Source organism: Heptranchias perlo, chromosome 9 (assembly GCF_035084215.1).
Source record: "Heptranchias perlo isolate sHepPer1 chromosome 9, sHepPer1.hap1, whole genome shotgun sequence".
Classification (NCBI taxonomy): Eukaryota; Metazoa; Chordata; class Chondrichthyes; order Hexanchiformes; family Hexanchidae; genus Heptranchias; species Heptranchias perlo.
Genome location: NC_090333.1, coordinates 43,120,054 through 43,138,370, shown reverse-complemented (window position 1 = coordinate 43,138,370; position 18,317 = coordinate 43,120,054). Strand labels below are relative to the sequence as shown.

General features: G+C 44.7%; 1 protein-coding gene across 1 annotated transcript in view; it reads left to right on the top strand.

Annotated features, from left to right (window-relative positions):
* LOC137324898 (cytochrome P450 2J2-like) overlaps positions 1–6,406 on the top strand; it is a 38,470-nt gene extending 32,064 nt beyond the window's left edge. The window contains exons 9-10 of the mRNA XM_067989591.1: positions 2,065–2,069; positions 6,231–6,406. Coding sequence (XP_067845692.1) covers positions 2,065–2,069; positions 6,231–6,406 — 181 coding nt within the window. The remainder of the gene's footprint in view (positions 1–2,064; positions 2,070–6,230) is intronic.
* Positions 6,407–18,317: the final 11,911 nt, after the last annotated feature.

Genomic DNA, 18,317 nt, shown 5'->3' with positions numbered 1-18,317 from the left:
TTGTGATTTTCAAATAAAACAGTTGGACTATAACCTGGTGTTGTAAGATTCCTTACATAGTGCTGGTTAGGTAGGGAGTTCCAGGATTTTGACCCAGCGACGATGAAGGAACGGTGATATATTTCCAAGTCGGGCTGGTATGTGATTTGGAGGGGAACGTGCAGGTGGTGTTGTTCCCATGTGCCTGCTGCCCTTGTCCTTCTAGGTGGTACAGGTTGTGGGTTTGGGAGGTGCTGTCGAAGAAGCCTTGGCGAGTTGCTGCAATGCATCCTGTGGATGGTACACACTGCAGCCACGGTGTGCTGGTGATGAAGGGAGTGAATATTTAGGGTGGTGGATGGGGTGCCAATCAAGCAGGCTGCTTTGTCCTGGATGGTATCGAGCTTCTTGAGTGTTGTTGGAGCTGCACTTATCCAGGCAAGTGGAGAGTATTCCATCACACTCCTGACTTGTGCCTTGTGGATGGTGGAAAGGCTTTGGGGAGTTAGGAGGTGAGTCACTCGCCACAGAATTTTGTTTTCATAAAATATACTTTATTCATAGAATTTGCAGCAATACATACAATACAGTTATCATATAATCAATTCCAAACATACACAATACAGATTATACAATTTGCAGGTTACATCAAGTACAGTTCAATGAACACATTGTACATAATTACAGTTCATGACACTCTAGGGTGCCTCATTGCATTACAGTCAATACAGATTATTGATTACAGATATATGACAGATTCATTGCAGGTACATTACATTACATCAATTTGAATTTTGCATTCTGCCCGAGGGGGTTTTTCCCTGATTGCACCCCTCAGTATACGATGGCGGGAAGGCTCTAAATGGTTGTATTTCCCCACAGAGCCTTTGCGGCGGCCGCACCCGTCCTCATTGCGTCCCTGAGCACGTAGTCCTGGTCCTTGGAATGTGCCAGTCTGCAACACCCGGTTGAGGACAGCTCCTTGCACTGGAAGACCAGCAAGTTTTGGGCAGACCAAAGGGCGTCTTTCACCGAGTTGATGGTCGTCCAGCAACAGTTGATGTCTGTCTCGGTGTGTGTCCCAGGAACAGCCCGTAGAGCACAGAGTCCTGTGTTACGGAACTGCTCGGGACGAACCTGGACAGATTCCACTGCATCTCTCTCCAGACCTTCCTTGCAAAGGCACATTCCAGAAGGAGATGGGTGACGGTCTCGTCTCCACTGCAGCCTCCTCAGGGACAGCACCTCTGACCTGCTCTTGTAGCCACAGTATTTATGTGGCTGGTCCAGTTAAGTTTCTGGTCAATGGTGACCCCCAGGATGTTGATGGTGGGGGATTCGGCGATGGTAATGCCGTTGAATGTAAAGGGGAGGTGGTTAGACTCTGGTGAAGATCCATTTTAAACCTTGAAAATGTATAAAACTAAAAATAGAAATTCTTATTTTTGTCAAAGTGGGTAAACTTTGAATCAATATGCAAATCTAAACAAGCCAATCATCTTACCAGATTTTCACAAACTTAAAAGCAGGTTAGGTTCTTACAGAGCACAATGTCCCTTTTATTAGTTAAAAACGTGATAACATGGAATGAGCAAAGATCATTTAGCCCATCATTGTGTATTTTCCACAGATCATTCACAAATCTACCCTATTATGGTTGCTATCCAATTTATACAATTTTCTCAGGAAATGTTCTATATGAATATTCACTGCAAATACTCCAAATGTACCAGTCCAGAACATTTATCCATCCCACCACCTCCCTCTACAGACAACATTTCTCCTCCGAATGCACTCTGGCCCTAGGAGTACAGGGGCTACTGTGTCACTTGAAGGATTTGATCATGTTTGTATATCTTAGTTGTATCCGTCTCTATAACTTTTATTCCTATTCGGAACCAAATATCTATCCAATTAATTTTTGAAGTTAATCAACTCAGAAACAACTGCTTTTCCGTTCAGTCAGTTCGCAATATCCGCTACTCTGTGGGATTAAAATAAAATTAAACTAGAGATTAATGTTAGAGATATCAGTAGGTTAATTATTAATGGGTTGGTAAGACATTCTTCTGTTCACTATTTCAGTGGAAGTAAACACATTTGAAATAAATGGGTTAATGAATATCTTAAAGGAGCAGATAAAGGAATGTCATTCACATGCATTAAGCATTCATCCACTAATATTGCCAATGTTGTCTGTAGAGGGTAACGAGCACAACATTTCTAGGCTCCATTCTCTTCTAATCTCAGTCATGGATTCTGAGAGAAAGCTGTATTCCAAGTGATTCACCCCCAGAGCTGGGCCGCCCAATAAAAAGAGCTGAAGTTTGGTAAACTCAGTGCTCCTTCCTGTTTGGGAAGTTGTAAATATCTGAGTGTTATTCATAGAATCATAGAATCATAGAAGTTACAACATGGAAACAGGCCCTTCGGCCCAACATGTCCATGTCGCCCAGTTTATACCACTAAGCTAGTCCCAATTGCCTGCACTTGGCCCATATCCCTCTATACCCATCTTACCCATGTAACTGTCCAAATGCTTTTTAAAAGACAAAATTGTAACCGCCTCTACTGCTGCCTCTGGCAGCTCGTTCCAGACACTCACCACCCTTTGAGTGAAAAAATTGCCCCTCTGGACCCTTTTGTATCTCTCCCCTCTCACCTTAAATCAATGTCCCCTCGTTATAGACTCCCCTACCTTTGGGAAAAGATTTTGACTATCTACCTTATCTATGCCCCTCATTATTTTATAGACTTCTATAAGATCACCCCTTAACCTCCTACTCTCCAGGGAAAAAAGTCCCAGTCTATCTAACCTCTCCCTATAAGTCAAACCATCAAGTCCCGGTAGCATCCTAGTAAATCTTTTCTGCACTCTTTCTAGTTTAATAATATCCTTTCTATAATAGGGTGACCAGAACTGTACACAGTATTCCAAGTGTGGCCTTACTAATGTCCTGTACAACTTCAACAAGACATCCCAACTCCTGTATTCAATGTTCTGACCAATGAAACCAAGCATGCCGAATGCCTTCTTCACCACCCTATCCACCTGTGACTCCACTTTCAAGGAGCTATGAACCTGTACTCCTAGATCTCTTTGTTCTGTAACTCTCCCCAACGCCCTACCATTAACGGAGTAGGTCCTGGCCCGATTCGATCTACCAAAATGCATCACCTCACATTTATCTAAATTAAACTCCATCTGCCATTCATCGGCCCACTGGCCCAATTTATCAAGGTCCCGTTGCAATCCTAGATAACCTTCTTCACTGTCCACAATGCCACCAATCTTGGTGTCATCTGCAAACTTACTAACCATGCCTCCTAAATTCTCATCCAAATCATTAATATAAATAACAAATAACAGCGGACCCAGCACCGATCCCTGAGGCACACCGCTGGACACAGGCCTCCAGTTTGAAAAACAACCCTCTACAACCACCCTCTGTCTTCTGTCGTCAAGCCAATTTTGTATCCAATTGGCTACCTCACCTTGGATCCCATGAGATTTAACCTTATGTAACAACCTACCATGCGGTACCTTGTCAAAGGCTTTGCTGAAGTCCATGTAGACCACGTCTACTGCACAGCCCTCATCTATCTTCTTGGTTACCCCTTCAAAAAACTCAATCAAATTCGTGAGACATGATTTTCCTCTCACAAAACCATGCTGACTGTTCCTAATCAGTCCCTGCCTCTCCAAATACCTGTAGATCCTGTCCCTCAGAATACCCTCTAACAACTTACCCACTACAGATGTCAGGCTCACCGGTCTGTAGTTCCCAGGCTTTTCCCTGCCGCCCTTCTTAAACAAAGGCACAACATTTGCTACCCTCCAATCTTCAGGCACATCACCTGTAGCTGTCGATGATTCAAATATCTCTGCTAGGGGACCCGCAATTTCCTCCCTGACCTCCCATAACATCCTGAGATACATTTCATCAGGTCCCGGAGATTTATCTACCTTGATGCGCGTTAAGACTTCCAGCACCTCCCTCTCTGTAATATGTACACTTCTCAAGACATCACTATTTATTTCCCCAAGTTCCCTAACATCCATGCCTTTCTCAACCGTAAATACCGATGTGAAATATTCATTCAGGATCTCACCCATTGTTGACCTTGTTGATCCTTAAGAAGCCCTACTCTCTCCCTAGTTACTCTTTTGCCCTTTATGTATTTGTAGAAGCTCTTTGGATTCTCCTTTGCCTTATCTGCCAAAGCAATCTCATGTCCCCTTTTTGCCCTCCTGATTTCTCTCTTAACTCTACTCCGGCAATCTCTATACTCTTCAAGGGATCCACTTGATCCCAGCTGCCTATGCATGTCATATGCCTCCTTCTTCTTTTTGACTAGGGCCTCAATCTCCCGAGTCATCCAAGGTTCCCTACTTCTACCAGCCTTGCCCTTCACTTTATAAGGAATGTGCTTACCCTGAACCCTGGTTAACACACTTTTGAAAGCCTCCCACTTACCAGACGTCCCTTTGCCTGCCAACAGACTCTCCCAATCAACTTCTGAAAGTTCCTGTCTAATACCATCAAAATCGGCCTTTCCCCAATTTAGAATTTTAACTTTTGGGCCAGACCTATCATTCTCCATAGCTATCTTAAAACTAATGGAATTATGATCACTGGTCCCAAAGTGATCCCTCACTAACACTTCTGTCACCTGCCCTTCCTTATTTCCCAAGAGGAGGTCAAGTTTTGCCCCCTCTCTAGTCGGGCCATCCACATACTGAATGAGAAATTCCTCCTGAATACACTCAACAAATTTCTCTCCATCCAAGCCCCTAATGCTATGGCTGTCCCAGTCAATGTTGGGAAAGTTAAAGTCCCCTACTATTACCACCCTATTTTTCTTGCAGCTGTCTGTAATCTCCTTACATATTTGCTCCTCAATTTCCCGTTGACTATTTGGGGGTCTGTAGTACAGTCCTATCAAAGTGATCTCTCCCTTCTTATTTTTCAGTTCTACCCATACAGACTCAGTGGGCGAACCCTCGGATATATCCCCTCTCACTACAGCCGTGATGTTCTCCCTAATCAAGAACGCAACTCCTCCTCCTCTCTTACCTCCTGCTCTATCTTTCCTATAGCATCTGTACCCTGGAACATTGAGCTGCCAGTCCTGCCCCTCCCTTAGCCATGTTTCAGTAATAGCTATAACATCCCAGTCCCATGTACCCATCCATGCCCTGAGTTCATCTGCCTTGCCCATCAGACTTCTTGCATTGAAATAAATGCAGTTTAATCTAGACTTCCCTTGGTCTTTGCCCTGCTTTCTCAGACCATCTGTCCGGTCATGTTCTGTACACTCTCCCTTACTGCCTTTTGTTTCTGTCACCACTTTACTTCCCACTGACTTCCTGCATCGGTTCCCATCCCCCTGCCACATTAGTTTAAACCCTCCCCAACAGCACTAGCAAACACTCCCCCTAGGACATTGGTTCCAGTCCTGCCCAGATGCAGACCATCCAATTTGTACTGGTCCCACCTCCCCCAGAACCGGTTCCAATGGCCCAGGAATTTGAATCCCTCCCTCTTGCACCATCTCTCAAGCCACGTATTCATCCTAGCTATCCTGTCATTCCTACTCTGACTAGCCCGTGGCACTGGTAGCAATCCTGAGACTACTACCTTTGAGGTCCTACTCTTTAGTTTAACTCCTAACTCCCTAAATTCAGCATGTAGGACCTCATCCTGTTTTTTACCTATATCGTTGGTGCCTATATGCACCACAACAACTGGCTGTTCACCCTCCCCCTCCAGAATGTCCTGCAGCCGCTCTGAGACATCCCTGACTCTTGCACCAGGGAGGCAACATACCATCCTGGAGTCTCGGTTGCGTCCGCAGAAACGCCTGTCTATTCCCCTTACAATCGAGTCCCCTATCACTATAGCTCTGCCACTGTTTTTCCTGCCCTCCTGTGCAGCAGAGCCAGCCACGGTGCCATGAACCTGGCCACTGCCACCTTCCCCTGGTGAGCCATCTCCCCCAACAGTATCCAAAACGGTATACCTGTTTTGGAGGGAGATGACCGCAGGGGACCCCTGCACTGCCTTCCTACTATTCATGGTCCTCTAGCTGCCAAGAGTCATGTTTGGCCTTTACAATCTGTTGTGCTCAAGTGGACAGCATTTGATAAAGGGAAAGGGGGACAGGGAACTATATTCATCCTTATAGTGCTTATCCTTATCACCAGTGAATGGAATGGCTATCTTATTCACATTTCTATTCACTTACAGGAAAACGGAATTGTATGGGGGAAATGCTGGCTAGAATGGAGCTGTTCCTTTTCTTCACCTCATTTCTGCAGAAGTTCAAATTCCAAGTTCCTGAGGGTGTGGAGATTAGTCTTGATGGCAGAATGGGTATGACACTTGCTCCACTGCCTTACAGGATATGTGCAATTCCTCACTGAACCGAGAGAAGTGTGGCAGCAATTTGTTGATGCAGCAACAGAAATGAAAATTAGATTTCTTGTTAATGCTTTGCAAAATAAAGAGGAAATGTTTAGCAATGATATGACCCATGCTTCCCCAGTTTGCACCTACAAACATTCTGCTCTCCCATCACCCTTATTCTTGCCAGACCTCATTGGCTCCTGGTAACCCACCAAGTTGATATTTCAGATTCTTGTCATCCCATTCAAATCCCTTTATGGCCTCGCCTCACCGTACCTCAGCAATCTCCTGCAGTTATATCCCTAGGTGCATCCTTCACTCTTCTGATACCTGCTTACTTCATGTTCCCTGCTCCATTTGTTCTACCATCAATTCCCACTCCTTCAGCTACTATGCCCTTGCTGTATGAAATTTTATCCCTAAATCTCTCTATTCTTGCAACCCGCCCTCCCCTTCCTGTTTTCAATAGCTTCCTAAAAATCCATATCTTTGACTGTGCCTTTGTTCCCCCTACCTTACTGTCTTTCCCTTGTCCCTGCTGCTTAGTGTCTACTCTTTTCCTTTATTTTGCAAAGTGCTTTGTGATGTTTTTCTTTACAAGAGTGCCATGGAAATGTAGATTGTTCTAACTTTTTGTAAAAATACAAGATGAGCAATAATTGCTTGACCTCTCTGCAGCATTCAACACAGTTGACCACACCATCTTCCTAGATTGCCTTTCCTATCGTCCCACACTGTGGGACTGCTCTCACGTGGATCTATTCCGAACAATTCTAACATAGCCAGCAACCCTGAGATTAGTTTAAGACCCCATACCCTCTCCACAATGCATGCTTACTTCCACATTGCATGCCTCTGTCTCCACCTCTGCTCTTTCACCACTGATACCTTCCTACATGCCTTCATCACCTCCTAACTCAATTACTCCAATTACCTCTTCTGGCCTCCTTCACCTTTATAAACTCTAATGTGCAAAATTCTGCCACACACATCCTGTTCTGCATGAAGTCCTGCTAACCCATCACCCTGTCCTTGTTGACCCACATTAGCTTCCCATCCCCAATGCATTAAATTTAAAATCTTTATCCCTATCTTTAAATTCTTCTGTGGCTTTGCCCCACCACAGAGATCTCCTCCAGCCCTATATTACAAATAGCAGGTTGAAATATAACATTTATAGTATTAATAATTTCTGTGGTTTAATAAGATAGCTATTCCTTCAACCAACCATCACTCAATAATCACCAAGATTTTATCCAGAAAATGTTTTCATAGAATCATAGAAAGTTACGGCACAGAAGGAGGCCATTCGGCCCATCGTGTCCGTGCCGGACGAAAAAGAGCTATCCAGCTTAATCCCACTTTCCAGCACTTAGTCCGTAGCCCTGTAGGTTACGGCACTTCAAGTGCACATCCAAGTACTTTTTAAATGATTTGAGGGTTTCTGCCTCTACCACCCTTTCAGACAGTGAGTTCCAGACCCCCACCACCCTCTGGGTGCAAAAAATTCTCCTCCGCTCCCCTCTAATCCTTCTACATTTGTAGCAATTTATTCTCCTGATTATTGTTAAAATGCAGAATTCAATATTACTGTTTACTAACCAGTTCGTCATTCATCATAATAAATCTTTCTTTCAAAATATCCTTTTGTAAATTTGTGTTAAGAACTTGCAACTGAGAACAAAAGCAAACCTGATTCTTGGTATGCAAAAAGAAGCAATCTATAGAGTTTATTGCAAGAAGGCACCAAAATTAGTGACTGAGAAACATAAGGACGGAAATGCTTACATTTCTTTTGCAATGGCCAGTGGCACTGGAGCAGAATTGGTGATTGAGGGCAGGGAAATTGGACATAAATGTATATTTCTGGATCTGTGACACTTACTACCAGGCAATGACCATCTCAAATAGGAGAAAACCTAGCCATCTCAACTTGGCATTCAATGGCACCACCATTGCCAAGCCCCCCACTGCCCAATCTTGGCAGCCACAACACTCAAGAAGTTTGACACCATCCAAAGCAGAACAGTTTGCTCTGAACGGTGCCGCTTCCACTGGACTCAATATCCACCTCCTCCACCACCAGTGCATTGTTGCTGCAGCATGGATGATCTACAGGATGCATTGTAGCAACTCACCAAGGTTACTTTGATAGCCCTTCCCTTCTCTACCAATGTTGTGTGAACACCATCACCTCCATGTTTCCCTACAAGTCACACACCATCCTGACATGGACATATATCACCATAACTTCATCATCACTGTGTCAGAATCTTGGAATTCCCAAATTAATGCCATTATGGGAGCACCATCATCACAAGGACTGCAGCGATTCAAGGAGAAGGCCCACCACCACTTTTACAAGGCAACTGGGAATGGGCAATAAATGCAGCCTTGCCAGCATAAGTATTGTTAGCTTATTTTAAAAATAAAACATTTTTATTTTAAAGAAAATGTTTCACATGGGTAAGTAATTTCGAGCTTCCTTTCTTCCACTTTCGTTAATGAAAGCGCAATCTCAGGTGCGCCGTGCTGGCGAGTCAGAACAAATTTTTTAAAAGTTACAGTCAACCATCCTTTGTATCTCCTTTAGATTGGCAGCACATGAAAGGTCAGGTGACAGCTCATTCACAAACCAGGTGGAGCTTCGTCTGAAAAGCATGAATATGGCTTTAAAAAACTTGTTATGATCTTGTTGACAATAGTCAAGTGGTCTGTGAAGTCCACTGGAAATACAAGGTCCATGGCTCATCAGCGTTCTGAGAGGGGTCTTTTTCTCTTCTCCATGAAGAGGTGTACTTCATGAGACAACTCAAAGAATCATTTAAGTACAGTGCCATGCCTGTATATGGCATTGTGGTACAGCTGATCCTTACACTGTGCCTTTAACTCCTCCAGCAGATTTTGAAACTGGCAGTGGTTCAGGCCTCTGACTCAAATGAAGTTGATGGCCTTGTTGATCACGTCCATGACTGGCTCCATGTTTGCCACTCTGCCCGCCAAAGCCTCATGGTGTACAATGCAGTCGTGACTGATGAGTTGGGTCAGTACACCTGCAGCACAAACAGTGATAATATATTCAATGTTGTCTTCACTTCTCGGTAAGAGTAGTACAGAAAACGGCAACAACAACAACAATGATAACCTTCATTTTATATAGCATCTTTAACATAGGAAAACATCCCAAGGTGCTTCACAGAAGTGTAATCAAAATTTGACCCCAAGCCAAAGAAGGAGATATTAGAATGGGTGACTAAATTCTTGGTCCAAGAGGTAGGTTTTAAATAGGGTCTTAAAGGAGGAGAGAGAGTTGGAGAGGCAGAGAGGTTTAGAGAGGGAATTGCAGAGTTTAGGCCTAGACAGCTGAAGACATAGCTACCAATGGTGGGGCAAAGGGAGTGGGAGATGTATAGGAAACCAGAGTTGGAGAATGCAGAGTTCTCGGAGGGTTGCAGGGCTGGAGGAGGTTGCAACAATAGGGAGGGGCGAGCCCATAGAGGGATTTAAACATGAGGATGAAAACTTTAAATTTGAGATGTTGGTGGACTAGGAGCCTATGTAGGTCAGCAAGCAGAGGTGTGATGGGTGAACGGGAATTGGTACGGGTTAGGATACGGGAAGCAGAGTTTTGGAGGAGCTCAAGTTTATGGAACATGAAGAATAGGAGGCTGGCCAGGTGAGCATTGAAATAGATGAGTATGGAGGTAACAAAAGCATGGATGAGGGTTTCAGCCACAGATGGGCTAAGGCAGGGGCGGAGACGATCGATGTTATGGAGGTGGAAGTCAGCAAACTTTGTGATGGAGAGGGTATGGGGTCAGAAACTCAGCCCGGGGTCAAATAGGACACTGAGGTTACAACAGTCTTGTTCAGCTTGAGACACTGGCCGGGGAGGGAACGGTGTTTGTGGGGTGGATCTGAAGACAATGGTCTTCAATGGTCTTCCCAATGTTTAATTGGATCCAGGACTGGATGTCGGCAAACTGACAACAAGAGGCAGTGGAGGGGTCAAGAAAGGTGGTGGAGAGGTAGAGCTGGGTGTCGTCAGTGTATATGTGGAACCTGACAGCATGTCTTCGGATGATGTGCTGAGCGGAAGCAGGTAGATGAGGAATGGGAGAGGACCAAGATCCTTGGGGGACTCCAGAGTTAATAGCATGGGGATGGGAAGAAAAGCCATTGCCAGAGATTCTCTGGCTATGATTGGATAGGTAAGAGTGGAACCAAGAGAGGGCAGTCCCACTCAATTGGACAACGGAAGAGAGGTGTTGGAGGTGGATGGTCTGGTGAACTGTGTCAAAGGCTGCAGAGAGGTTGAGAAGGATGAGGAGGGATAATGCACCATGGTCACAGTTACAGAGGATGTAATTTGTGACTTTCATTAGGGCCGTTTCAGTGCTATGGCAAGGGCGGAAACCTGTTCAAATATGGAGTCGTGGGAACGATGTGAATGGATTTGGGAGACAACGACACGTTCATGGACTTTGGAGAGGAAAAGGAGGTTAGCGATGGGGTGGTAGTTTGCTAGGATAGAGGGGTCAAGGGTAGGCTCTTAGAGCAGGAGGGTGATGACAGCGGTTTTGAAAGAGAGGGATAGTACCTGAGGAGAGGGAACTGTTTACAATGTCAACAAGCATGGGAGCCAGGACAGGAAGTTGGGTGGTAAGCAATTTAGTGGGAATATGATTGAGAGAGTAGGAGGTGAATCTCATTGACAAGATGAGCTCAGAGAGATCATAGGGGAGATAGGGGAAAAACTAGAGAAAGATGCAAGTTCAGGGCTAGTTTGGGTTGGTGGAGGTAGGGATCTGGCAGTGGCACCTACCAAGCCTGCTATTGAGCCAAACTACTACTCATTGGAAATGAAATCAAACTGGATTGGAAATTTGAAGCAATCTATATTGGGCTGAATTGGATTAATTTGTGACTATCTGAATTTATTCTGAATTCATAACTTTGGTTAAACACAATGCACACTTGGACAATTTACTGTTTTTTGGCTGGTACAAGACTGTTGTGTTAGTACCTTGCCAAGTGTTAGCTGCCCATTGTGTTGTGTGGGCAACTAGCATCATGGCTGCAAGGGATTAACAAGGTATGTGATGTCTTACTTTATTTTGTATTATGTCTGTCTGATTTCCTCGACTAGATGTCTGTTCATCCATCCAGTATCACTGGTGATTTAATGCCTATGCATCCATCTGTCTGGCAGCCTACAGGGTCTAACAAATCCAACTTCCTTGGCATTCTAGTTAGTCTGACACATCCGAGTGGGTTCTTTGGCATTCTAGCGAGTCCAAATTCCATAACAGTCTGGTGGGTCTAATCCCTTTGTGTTTGCTGGTGATCTACTGGGTCAAATACTCTTGTCCTGCCTGGAAGACTGATTGCTTCACTATATAGAGAAATTTATCAACATAAAGTCACACTTTCTGTCCCTGCCATATGCCTGACCATATATCAGGCAGCCATCAACAGGAATTGGTTATGTCTGTTCATTAACTATAAGTATGGAAAATTGATTTTATTGACATCAGTAAATATTGCTTGAAAATCTAGGAGAAATTCCTTGCACAGGGATATTATTTATTGCTATCTTGATTAAAATATATGTTGGATAATATCTTTTCCCACTAGGCCAAGTACAAAGGAAAATTTGGCACAGAATAAACTATGGTGAAAATAAAATCACATCCAAAATACATGGTGAAAAATTGCAATTAAAACCTACATTTTCTGATTTGACCCTTAATGCAAGCTATGTAGTGTTCTAACTTATATTTTCTGTAATTTAAACTATTCCTAGTTTCTACTCAATAACAAAAAAGGTGACTTAAAGCACAAATCACATGGGGGATGGTCTGTTCCCAATTGTCACATCCTTTTAAACAGTCCCAAGTGAGTTTTAATACAAACAGCAATCACATAAGTGGTAGAAAATCCTATTTTGATAAAAAATGGAAGAATGCCTCTGTGTGAAGAAGAATTCCTGACATCAGCTCTAAATTAACCTTTTACTAGTTTAAATATGTATCTCCTTAACAAACAACCATTCACTACTACTCTCTGCATTCTATCTCATAGCCAATTTCGTATCCACGTTGCCACTGCACCTTTAAACCCATAGGATTCGATTTTGCTAACAAATCTATTATGCGGTACTTTATTGAACGCCTTCTGAAAGTTTACATACACAACATCAATTACACTACCCTCATCAACCTTCTCCGTTATCTCATCAAAGAACTCAATCAAGATTGTCAGACACCTTTTGCCTTTAACAAATCCGTGTTGGCTGTCATTTATTAGCCCATGTTCTTCCAAGTGACAATTAATTTTGTCCCATTTAAGTAGAAAGGGAGGTAAAATGTAATAGAAAGCCTTTAGGACAGAAATCAGGAAGCACTATAACAACAACAACATAGTAAAATGTCCCAAGGCGCTTCACAGGAGCGTTTTCAAACAAAAATTAACACCGAGCCATATAAGGAGATATTAGGAAAGGTGACCAAAAGCTTGGTCAAAGAGGTAGGCTTTAAGGAGCATCTTAAAGGAGGACAAAGAGAGAGAGGCAGAGAGGTTTAGGGAGGGAATTCCAGAGCTTAGGGTCTCGGAAGCTGAAGGCACAGCCGCCAATGTTGGAGCGATTAAAATCGGGGATGCGCAAGAGGCAAGAATTGGAGGAGCGCAGAGATCTCAGAGGGTTGTAAGGCTGGAGGAGATTACAGAGATAGGGAGGGGCGAGGCCATGGAGGGATTTGAAAACAAGGATGAGAATTTTAAAATCGAGGAAGATCAGGAAGTAGAATCAATATGAGTGGAAATAAGAAATAACAAGGGGCAGAAAACACTGGTAGATTGGTAACTTAAATAAAGCCAATTACATAGGTATGAGGGGCAAGTTGGCTAAGGTAGATTGGGAAATTAAATGAAAGGGTATGACGGTTGAAAAGCAATGGGAAACATTTAAAGAAATATTTCAATATTCTCAATATACATTCCATTGAGAAATAAAAACTCCACGGGAAAAGTGATCCACCCGTGGCTAACTAAAGAAATTAAGGATAGTTTTAGATTAAAAGAAGAGGTCTATAATGTTGCCAAGAAAAGTAATAAGCCTGCGGATTGGGAGAGTTTTAGAAACCAGCAAAGGATGGACCAAAAAATTGATAAAAAGAGAGAAAATAGAATCTGAAAGTAAACTAGCAAGAAATATAAAAACGGATTGTAAGGTTATTCACTTTGGTAGGAAGAATAGAAAAGCAGAATATTTTTTAAATGGTGAGAAACTATTAAATGTTGGTGTTCAGAGAGACTTGGGTGACCTTGTACAAGAAACACAAAAAGTTAGCATGCAGGTACAGTAGGCAATTAGGAAAGGAAATGGCATGTTGGCCTTTATTGCAAGGGGGTTGGAGTACAAAAGTAGGAAGTCTTAGTACAGTTGTACAGAGCTTTGGTGAGACCTCACCTGGAGTACTGTGTACAGTTTTGCTCTCCATATTTAAGGAAGGATATACTTGCCTTAGAGGCTGTGCAGCGAAGGTTCACTAGATTAATTCCTGGGATGAGAGGGTTGTCCTATGAGGCAAGATTGAGTAGAATGGGCCTATACTCTCTGGAGTTTAGAAGAATGAGAGGTGATCTTGTTGAAACATATAAGATTATGAGAGGGCTTGACAAGGTAGATGCTAAGACATTGTTTCCCCTAGCTGGAGAGTCTAGAACTAGGGGGCATAGTCGCAGAATAATGAGTCGGCCATTTAAGACTGAGATGAGGAGGGATTTCTTCACTCAGAGGGATGTGAATTTTTGGAATTCTCTACCCCAGAAGGCTGTGGATACTGAGTCGTTGAATATATTCAAGGCTGAGATCGACAGATTTCTGTACTCTAGGGGAATCAAGGGATATGGAGATCGGGCAGGAAAGTGGAGTTGAAGTCAAAAATCAGCCATGATCTGATTGAATGGCAGAGCAGGCTCGAGGGGCCATGTGACCTACTCCTGCTCCTATTTCTTATGTTCTTATGAGGCGTTCCCGTGAGCCAATGTAGGTCAGCGAGCACAGGGGTGATGGGTGAACGGGACTTGGTGGTAGTTAGGATACGGACAGCAGGGTTTCGGATGAATTGAATTTTATGGAGGATGGAAGATGGGAGGCCGGCCAGGAGAACATTGGAATAGTCAAGTCTAGAGGTAATAAAGGCATGGATGAGGGTTTCAGCAGCAGATGAGCTGAGGCAGGTGCGGAAGCGGGTGATGTTACGTGGGTGGAAGTAGGTGGTCTTGGTCATGGAGCAGATATGCGCGGAAGCTCATCTCAAGGTCAAATAGGACGCTAAGGTTGCAAATAGTCTGGTTCAGCCTCAGACTGTGGCCAAGGAGAGGGATGGAGTCAGTGGCTAGGGAACGGAGTTTGTGGCGGGGACCGAAGACAATGGCTTCGGTCTTCGCAATATTTAGTTCTTGCCTATCCAGTACTGGATGTCGGACAAGCAGTGTGACAAATCAGAGACAGTGGTGATGAGGTAGAGCTGGGTGTTGTCAGCATAGATGAGGAACCTGACGTCGTGTTTTTGGATGATGTTGCCGAGGGGCAGCATGTAGATGAGAAATATGAGGGGGCCAAAGATAAAATCCTGGGAGACTCCAGAGGTAACAGTGCGGGAGCAGGAAGAGAAGCTATTGCAGGTGATTCTGGACCCGACTGGATAGATAAGAATGGAACCAGGTGAGTGCAGTCCCACCCAGCTGGACGACGGAGGAGAGGCGTTGGAAGAGGATGGTGTGGTCAACCGTGTCAAAGGCTGCAGGCAGGTCGAGAAGGATGAGGAGAGATAGTTTACCATGGTCACAGTCACATAGGATGTCATTTGTGACCTTGATAAGGGCTTTTTCAGTACTGTGGCAGCGGCCACAGAATGATCCACACCTGGAAAGGTCTGGGGAGGGTGGGCGGTGGTCATGGATGCAACAACTATGCACTTGCTCAGCTGGCTGTTACCCATGATGGGGAAGCTTTTTGCAAGTTTCAAAAGAAGGATGAGCTAGACATGTCATTTTTACTCCCTACTCTTTATTTTAAGTAGACTTACTCTGGTCAATAACTCATTGATACTGAATTTATGCTGATTGTAATTTACATGAAGTTCCATGAAATGAAATTTGTCTTCAGGGATATCCCAATTCACCAGGACACTGTTCTCAGCTGCTATTACTGCTCCTTGCTCACAGCTGCCCTCATGTGGGCATGGAATATTTCGCAGTTTGATGTGCATAAATCAGTCTGAGTTCGACCTATGCTGATCATACCAGCATTAAATCAATTTTTCAAACTTAACTTTCAGTGCCCTAATCTAATTTCCAAGGGCACCTGAGCCACAAAACAAAGAGCTTGACTTCAACATGGATTGGGCACCATTATTTCAGGGTAGGGGGTCTAGTGCTGCAGAAAAGAAAGGTCACACACACACGATTGCCAAGATGCTGATCTGAATTAAGTGGTGTCAATAAGCTCCTGCATTAAAACTCAGGAAAAAGATAAATTTGTGCTCAAGTTGCATTTTTAATGTACATTCTCAGCAGGAGATCTCAAATGTAGGGATAAAATTTGCAGGTTCAAGGCACCCTGGTTACTTCCACCCTCATCCTCACTCAATCCACTTCTCAAAGGCACTGACTAGCAGTTATGGACAATCATTGGTGCCAGCATCCCTTCAGTACCTCAAATATCTTTTCATCACAAGTGAGCATAAACGGTAAGTTTTGCCAAGGCCCCGTCCTCAAAGACATTCCAGCAGATGTCACCAGAAAATAATCAGAGTTGGAACCCTCGGTGATGTCCCCCACCCTCATTGCCCCAGCCCAGGGCTGCTGAAGTGACATGGGACTGCTGTCAGTTCTGATCCAAGACCTTCTTGGGTCTTGTTGTGAGGTCACCACCTCACGCCCTAATCTATGGAAACCACAGCATTATTCTGAGTGCCCCGGTTGTGATCTGGGCCCAAATGACAATCCATCGTCCCAGAGTTCACAAGTATTTGCAAAGCTCCTACAGCATCTTTCTTCTCAGACGCGGACCCCTGAAGTCCTGTTCCCAAGTCTCTTTAATCCTCGCCCACTGTCGACCCTGCTTCAACAGGGACTGGGTCACGTCTTCCCTCCCCCTTTCTATACTCCCTGGTCCCCTGACCTGTCAGACTCGGACAGAGGGCTGGTCGGCCCTGTGTTACCAACTCCCCAGGTGTGCTTGTTCCTGGGCAGCTGTCTGCGACTGGGGAGGTGGGTGCATCTGCTGTAGAATGGAAGGGGCCAGGAGTTGGCAATGAAGCTGCCCTCTCAGATGGGGAGCGAGGAATGATGTCCTGGTGTCTCCTCTCCTCAACTTCAGCATCCTCATGGCACAGTGTGGAGATGGGAAGGCCCACGCCCCTACTCCTGACTTCCCGCTGGGGCTGTTCCATCTCTTCACCCTCCTCCTGGTCCTCCTCTACCTTATCCTCCTGCACCGTTTCCCCTTTGACCTTCTCTCCCCTTGGCTCATCGGATCCTCTGTGGACCTGTCGGAAGGAATGACACAAGGTTAGAATGGTGCAGCATGTCCATCGTCAGATGCAGACTTGGGGTCGATTGCTGCCTTGGAGACAAAATAAATGGCTCTTTAACTCACCTCGTGTCCTGTTGACACCGCTGAACTCAGCGCATGCCACAGGTAAGGCACCATGGCTCCCCTGCAGCAGAAGGGCCCTCTCCTCGTGCACTATCAGTGTTTTGAGGAAGGTGATCCCCCCCCCAAACTGGTTAACCGGTGCTCACGCATATTATGCACTAATTTGCCCTGTGGTGAGGTGTGCAGAACATTGATATGTGAGAGGGGCAGGTGTCTGGGTGCCAGATGGATTGGGGTTTCTGCTGCTCGGTTGCCACTTTCTCAAGGAACATTGCAGGCATTGCAATGAGTCTTTCAATGAGGACATGCTTCCGTCTAATTCAATTCCAGGCTGCTTTTATAAACCCGAGTTCCTGGGCAACAGAGATTTGAGGACATCGTCAACACATTTGCTGCCGTGTGCTGATCTGAGTAAACAAACACATCTGGCCTCAAACCAGCTGCCTGTCCTCCATCTCAAATTCCTGCATGAAAAGGCCCAATGCCCATTTAGCACTAGTTGCTGAGAGAGCACCTTAAGCTTTTAAACAAGTCTTACCTTTTAAACAACATAAAACAAAACCGGAACATGCTGGAAAGACTCAGGAAAAGAGGCAGCAACATGGTTCTGCGGAGGTGCTGCCAAATTTCCTCCCCCCCACTGATTGGTGAGCTGCTTGTCAGCACTCATTCAGCACTGGCAGCTCACCGATATTATTATAATGAGGCCGGACCATGAAAATGGTTTGGGCTTCTCGCTGACAGCATTGGCTGGTTGTCCCGATCACTCCACCAATCTAATGTGTGCGGAAAACAAAAATCAGCCCCATGGTGAACTGAACCTGATTTTAACCTAACCTGTCCAGGTAAGCGGTTAAAATTAGGAAAATGGATTTACTGCCCTATTCCTACTGGAAACTCGCTGGCTGTCATTTTGACTCTGCAGCTGACTGCGATTGGAGATGAACCTGACGGAAAGAGGTGGGTGCCACAAAATACATCCATATAGGGGGCCGATGGATGATATGGATCAGGATTTTAACTGGGCGGGTCAGATGTCCCGCTCAGTGGCCAATCCATTGAGTAAAGCTTAGCGGCATTGGCTTCACAAACTGACTGATATGACTGGAAGCCACATTTAAAGAAGCACTCACCTACAAGCACTCAGTTCATTAGGATCTGTTTTTATTCTGAGCAGTGCATTTCCAAGGTAGTTCGAGTTTCCAGTTTGCTTCTTTCTGATTTTATCCCCTTATCTATCCTCATTATGCACTGGCTGC